This window comes from Diceros bicornis, chromosome 36 (assembly GCF_020826845.1).
Source record: "Diceros bicornis minor isolate mBicDic1 chromosome 36, mDicBic1.mat.cur, whole genome shotgun sequence".
NCBI lineage: Eukaryota > Metazoa > Chordata > Mammalia > Perissodactyla > Rhinocerotidae > Diceros > Diceros bicornis.
The window spans coordinates 18,138,499-18,146,064 of NC_080775.1; the positions used below are offsets into that span (position 1 = coordinate 18,138,499).

At 35.9% G+C, this 7,566-nt stretch overlaps 1 protein-coding gene across 3 annotated transcripts in view; it reads left to right on the forward strand.

The window, feature by feature from the left end:
• Positions 1–6,839, forward strand: part of SLC39A12 (solute carrier family 39 member 12) — a 75,896-nt gene extending 69,057 nt beyond the window's left edge. For all 3 annotated transcript variants that reach the window (XM_058532500.1, XM_058532501.1, XM_058532502.1), the window contains one exon: positions 6,669–6,839. In XM_058532500.1, the coding sequence (XP_058388483.1) occupies positions 6,669–6,797 (129 nt within the window). In that variant the 3' untranslated portion in view covers positions 6,798–6,839. The remainder of the gene's footprint in view (positions 1–6,668) is intronic.
• Positions 6,840–7,566: the final 727 nt, after the last annotated feature.

The following is a 7,566-nucleotide window of genomic DNA, read 5'->3' on the forward strand; positions in this document are numbered from 1 at the left end:
ACTATGACTAGGTCTCAGTCTTTTGGTGAGCCTGTGACCCTGGACTGTGAATTTCTTGTCCCTTCCCCCCTTAGGTAGGACAGAATGGCTAGAAGGAGCTAGAGTTGGGTATTTCCTTTCTGCAGGTCACTTAGGCTCTGATAAAACCATTTCTCCTGAGGGCAGACTTTGTTAATAACAATAGAATGCTTTGATATGCTTCAAAATGGCTCTCCTTCCCCTCCCCGCCCCCAGAAGCATAAGGGTATTTTCCCCCAGTATTCACTCTGAGAACCTGGTAGAGCTCCTGGCAGTAAAACTCACAAAAGTTTAGGGATCCCCTATGACTGGGTCCCTCTGGAGTTTTTAACCCTCAGGCTTGTCTACACTGAGCCTCAGCCTCTAACAGTTCATCAATTACAGTTGAATTTCCCTACCCTGGCACTGGTTGCCATACAGGTTTCTGCTCCCATAAGTTATGATTCTCTGTATCCACCTGTCTTTCTCTCCAACATTTGGGCCAGCAGTTTGCCCCATGACCTCACTTCTCTGACCTATCTAACAAGAGTTGCTGATTTTTCAGTCTGTTCAGCTTTTTACTTGTCATTAGGATGCACTGGTAAATTCTAATCTCCTTACATGCCACTCCTGAAACCGGAAGTCTTCGACATTCAACTTTTAAGTGTATAGTTTGCACATGCAAACACATAATTGCAGATTTGCAAGCCAAATGATGACTTTCACTAACAAATTTCTATTTTGTTCTCAGATGTGTGTCTTCTGCAAGGACAAAATTAAGCCATTTACAAATGTGACAGAGTTAAAGCAGCTCATGGAATGTGTGCCCCTAATTAAACATAATTAAGATATCCTACAAAATAAGTTTCTGAGGTTTTTTTCCTCATCATATTTCTTAAGAACGAGCATGGTTCTTCTTATCAAATGCAAATGTATACCTGACTCAGTGTGTACAATGGGCTTTAGTGTCCCTCTGAAAACAAGATGGCATAAATCAGTTGTCAAGTGAGCTTCATGAATGAGAAGCAAGTCATTTCTCTTGACAGCTGATGATGCCAAAAGCTATGTATTCCTGAGAGAAGGCAAATATTTGAATTATAATTTTACCCTCATATGAGACATCACCAAATGTCTTCAATAAATGAACGTTGAATTTCTATATTTGAATTGTGAATTTTTAATAATGAAAGGATTTTGAAATTGTTAGTGTATTTTAGAAGCATTTATGCTGAGGTTTCTTTTTCAGTATGTACATTTCTGAACCATATTGAAGATAATTGTCGAAATATCCAGTAACAGATCTTTAATGACACCAACAAGAAACCAGCTTCAGATTACTAATGGAATTGACAGAGAAGGCTTTGCATGGCACTAGTCTGAAGCTTAGACATGTAAGAAGGAGTGACAAAATCTTGGTGCCAGAGGATGTTTTATAAACCATCCTTCTTTACGACAAGTCCTCCCTAGTATATAATTATTACGTAGTACATGATGTTAGTATTCATCCTCTTTCTTTCCTGATGTATTCTAACGTTTTCTGTGAGCATTCATATTAAAGCTTCAGCTCGACTAGGAATACAATTATGGGGACTGACAAGTTTAAAACATTTCCTTGATATCACTTTCTAAAATGTTCAGAAATTCTAATTAGCAGTTGACCATCATAACTACCTCTCAATTAGTTAATAGAACTGCAGGGACCATTATCTGTAGACAAATCAGTCAATATGTGGACTTCGTGCATCTCAGGGAATTTCTTTCCTGTGCCTGATTCAAAATTGAAAAAAGAACTTAAAAATGGTACCTTAAAAGATTGCATTTTAGGTAAAGATTTTTTTTCCAGAAAATTACAGCTCCCTGAATATCATGTCTTGGCATCCACTGATTTGAATTGGGGAACTTGCTAAGCATGGAGGTAAAAAAGGAAGTTACCTTCTACTTCAAGGTTTCCAAATTTCTGGCAGAAATCTAAAGAACTTTTCTCTGAGCACTATCTCTGGGCAAGGCTGTTCTGCTAACATTTTTTCTCTTTTTTTCTGACCTTTTACTTCAATGTTAGCATGCTCTATCCATCATTTCACCTCCTCTAGTCTTAGGGTATAAATCAAGATCTATAAATTTGCTCAATAACAAAATTTAATTGCCCTGAAGGAAAAGGGGACTTTTCTCTCTTGAAAGCCAGGGGAAAATGGTGGCACTTAGTTGTTGGGAATTTTAAAGAGAAAAAAATATATATATATTCTTGAAAATTAATTCATCTGGGCCTTTATTTTCCTTCAAAATTTACTGAGTGAAATGATAAAAAAAAATATGGGTAGATTTAGAGCCAGTGAAAGGCTGCAGTCAGCTGTGGTTTGAGCTTTGACATTTTACGTTTGTATCTGTTGGAAAGACTTTCTGTAGGAATCTCTGGTATTTTGGTATGTATCCAAGAGATATTATGGTTCATATGTTCATCCATAACCATCCAAAAGAGAGCCTAGTATTGTTTCAAAAGCAAGCTTCTGGCTTTTCTTACCAAACCATGTGGACATGGAAAGTTCAGCTAGGCCACCCAAGTTAAGATTAAAGCTTCCACATCAGGGTGAGAATCTCCTTAAACTTAAAAAGAAAAAAAATTATTTTATTGAGGTCATGTAGGCTTATAACATTGCATAAATTTCAGGTGTGCATTATTATATTTCAGTTTCTGTATAGACTGCAATGTGTTCACCACCAGTAGTTTAGTTTTCATCCATCACCATACATTATGTGTCCCTTTACCCCTTTCACCCTCCCCCACCCTTTTCCCCTCTGATAACCACTAATCTCTTCTCCTTATCCATATGTTTGTTTATCTTCCACATATGAGTAAAGTCATATAGTATTTGTCTTTCTCTGTCTGGCTTATTTTGCTTCACATAATACCCTCAAGGTCCATCTACTTTGTTGCAAATGGGATGGTTTTGTCTTTTTTATGGCTGAGTAGTATTCCATTGTATTTATATACCACATCTTCTTTATCCATTCATCTGTAAATGGGCACTTGGGTTGCTTCCACATCTTGGCTATTATGAATAGTGCTGCAATGAACATAGGGGCGCATAAATCTCTTTGTATTGCTGATTTCATGTTCTGTGGATAAATACACAGTAGTGGGACAGCTGGATTGTATGGTATTTCTGTTTTTAATTTTTTGAGGAATCTCCATACTGTTCTCCATAGTGGCTGCTCCAGTTTGCATTCCCGCCAGCAGTGTATGAGAGTTCCCTTTTCTCCGCAACCTCTCCAACACTTGTTATTTCTTGCCTTGTTAATTATAGCCATTCTGATGGGTGTTAGGTAATATCTCATTGTAGTTTTGATTTACATTTCTCTAATAATTAGTGATGTTGAACATCTTTTCATGTATCTGCTGGCCATCTGTATATCTTCTTTGGAAAAATGTACATTCATATCCTCTGCTCATTTTTTGATTGGGTTGTTCATTTTTTTGTTGTTGAGTTGTATGAGTTCTTTATATATTTTGGAAATTAACCCCTTATTGGATATATGATTTGCAAATGTTTTCTCCCATTTAGTTTGTTGTCTTTTCATTTTGTTGATGGTTTCTTTTGCTGTACAGAAGCTTTTTAGTCCTTAAATTTTTGTGAAATGTTGATTTTCATTGTTTGTCCTTTTCTATAGCCTTACAAAGTTGGTCTGTTGTCACAGCTTTTTTCAAGTGCATATTGTCCACCTTGAAAACATACAGCCAGTAATGTGATATCTTTTATGACAAAGGCAGCATGATATCTATGTATTGTATTATATATTTTCATCATATGCAGTGGCTGTTTTATACCCAATTGGACATTTTTAGTGTTGACATTTTCCATTTTTTTCTAATTGGGTAGAAATGTATTGGTCATAATAGAGATGAATTTCAGATAGAGAGCTGGTCTTTGTAGGTCTTTGTAGGTCCTCTACAATAATGAGATGACCTGGCTTCTTGTCCTAGTTCTGACATCACATCTATGTGACTTTGGGTAGGTCATTATCCTCCATGAGCCAATGTTTCCTCATAACTAAAAGGAGTTAATAATTTTATCTCTTGCAGGATTATGAGGAGTAAATGGGGGAGAGGGAGGAAGATATAAGAAAGGGCATGATAAAATGGATGTAAATGAAAGTAAGAGATACATAAGACCTTAGACCAGAGCATCCTGAAAGATCTTGAGGGAAAGATGAGTTGCTAGGAGGCATATCTGAATGGATGGCAAGTTATTATAGAGCCAATTATTTTGATTAAAAAAAAACAAAGCAGGGACCTGTTGCAAAATTCCACAGAAGACATTGTATTTCATATGAATGTTGGCTCCTGGAGCTGTGAAATACTCTATGATGTTTTCTTGTGGGTGATGCCATCTACATCCTTAGAATAAAGGATTCTTGGTTTTCTCACTGGAAGTGGGGCCATTGGAGGAGACTGGAAGGTCTTAATAACACATATATTCAATTCTATCATGTTAGAAACTATAAACAAACAGTAGGTCTATAAGCGTAGGCTAGTGAGTAAAGTAATAGATCAAACAATCATTTTTAAAAATTGTGGCATTTTTGGATTTAGTCAAGGCAGAAACAGATTGAGATTTGCAGGAATTCTCAAGACACTAATTCTATCTCCGTGTTTTTTGTGTCTAAAACCTTTTGGCTATCAAATCTACCCTAATTAAGACCTACTTCTTCTCAGCCAAAGATCCTGAGAGGAGGTCTCAGGCAAAAATCGGAATTAGAAAATGAGCTTACTAAAATGTACGTTCATCAAGACATGGATGGTTTGAAAATTCGTATCAAGTTTTATTTATTGAACCAGAACCATTTTCACTACTATGCTTATATTTTGTCTGAAGTATTTTTCTCCACAAGTCACTCAAAACAATCATGATGGTTCAGTAAATGATCCATATTTTATGAGTATTTGCCAAGAAAATCTTTCCAGAAACAACTACTACTGTATCAAAGATGAACAACAGCTAGTGGCACCAGAGACAGTAGAGGTAAGAAGAGCTGTTAATTCGGCTACATCTTATAAATGAATATTAATTATCTTGTTTGAAAAACAAAGAAGAGAGGGAACCACACAATGTCTTATTCCAGTATTTTAGAAGTAAGGTGAATCAAAGTTTGAGCCTTTTTTTGACCAGAGGTGGCGTAATTGTGTCTCAAGATACAGTCTGAGATGCAAATTACTGAGACAGAAGGAAACTGGTTGCCTATGTTGTCTGGCCTTGGAGTAAACTATTGAAAATTGCTTACAAACCATTGAAAATCGGAGATATTGGGAAACTTCCATGCATGTTATCTTGTTAATGCCTCAAGGGTACCATCAATTGCAAGCTCTTTGAGAACATTCCACGGATTTTCAAAATGTTATTTTAAATTTATAATAGTTAATGAACCATACAGGAATTCTCTAAAGTAGCATAGTTAACCTCATCCTTAATCATGGCAGAAGAACACCAAAAGGGCACGTAATTTGTTTAAGACCATCCATCCAGGACAGCATTTCTGGATCCTACTTTGTCCTTTAGCACACTGCTCCATGCTGAGATGCGAGATAGCAGGTCATAACAATCCTATTCTCATCCCATCGATTTAGCTAATTAAAACAGAGAAATATCTATCTCAAGCACACCCAAAGAGAACATTCAGGATGCGCCTGTGCAGGCATTAAAAAATACGTCAACCTGTTTTCCATTGCCATAAATCTAAAGCCCTTGCATATTTTATGTATTTGACCTGTTTCTTGCTAGATAAAATAATCCAGTAGTTCTCAACCAGAGCTGATTTTTACCCTCCAGGGGACATTTGACAATGTCTGGACACGTTTTTGGTTGTCAAGTCGGAGGGCAGAGATACAACTGACGTCTGGTGTGTAGAAGCCAGGAATACCACTAAACACCCTACAACACACAGGACAGCCCCCCCCACACACAAAGAATTATCCAGCCCAAAATGTCCATAATGCCAAGGCTGAGTTAAGTCTCTTGACCTGAGCCTGTACTCCAATAGAAATGACTGTCGTGAAAGAGGTATACTCACTCTGACCTTCTCAGGGTGAGGGAATCAAAAGAATGTGAGACAAAAACATTTTGAGGCACTTCACACAGACACATGAGTGAATATTTCCCTCTAAATGGTGTTACGGCATTTCACGAACATAAAACGGTTGCCACTTGTGTCTCTGAAAATAAAATATAGCCTTAGGAGATGATGCCTTTCTTGTTCTAAAGATCAGGAAGACCTTGGTCATCTCCTTGGAAAGAAATAAATATATACTACAACCAGTGCATTTAGCGGCTTCATAAACCTAACAGAACAGTCAAAAATAAAATCTTTCATCTATTATCTATTTCACATTTAAGCATTTTCTGAAAACAAAAGAAGAGTTGGGTTTGCTTTCAGTTGATTACTGTGTCATTTTATGACTTCTGGCAACACTGGGATCCTTCTCACCACAATCAAATGGCTTAATTTATCTTACATTTTAAAATTTTGGTAAGAGTAGGTATTAAGCATTTTGTAACTGTTTGGGGAATTTTAAAGGTTATGAAGTTCTAAATAACAGAGTCTCTCATGTTTTCCCACCAAACTTTTCCCAGCAGTGAATATATCTGGATCTTATTCTGGTTTTTTTATTCTTTTTTTAGCTTCCTGAAATGACTCATGTTCAAACACGGCGACCCTGGTTGATGTTTCTCCTGCAGAATTTTGGATTGACCCTAGGTTGGCTTTCTCTCTTACTGTTGGCTATATATGAACAAAATATTAAAATATAAGAGTCTCAAAATCCCTTAAAAATGAATTTATATGGCCTCATTTTGTTTCTTTTGTTGTACTCTATAGTGACTTGTAAATTAAGTATTTTTTGTCTTAGGTGAAGTGAGTGTCTTTTAATTCATTAACTTATTAATTTTATAATGCAGTTTTGTTTTTGTAGAATATAAATGTCAGGTTGTCCTTCATTGAAATTTTGTTTTTAGTCTCCAGCACTATGATGAAACTCATACATTTTTTAGTAATTAATAAATTCTAAATTAATTCAACTTTCAAAAAATGTTGTTTTCCTAATAAAGAATGTTTGTAGTATTTGAAGTGGATAGATGCCCGTTGGATAAAATCTTCTGAAACTTCTTTGATGTCAATAATATATTTTTTTCTGTGACATTGTAAACCATAAGCAAATTAAATTACAAACAAATGTAATAAAGTCTAGTTTTAATGTGATGGTTTGTAATACCTTCTATTACTGGATGTCAGATTCTGAATCAATGCTCACAAAACCAATACAATATATTTCACCTGGAATCTTTACCCTCTGGCTCTTAAATGCTCATAAATAAGCAAACTTGGGAAGCCTAAAGAGTAATATGTCAACATTCTTCTATATAATCACCAAATGAAATCTGTTCCAGGCAAGGAGAGCTAGAAACAAAAGATGGAGTTCAAAAATTTTTTAAATAAAGATTGAGTCAGGCAGTAGAGTAATGCATGAAATCTCACAGATCTAACAGAGTATGTTTATGGGAATAATATTACTGACAAGTG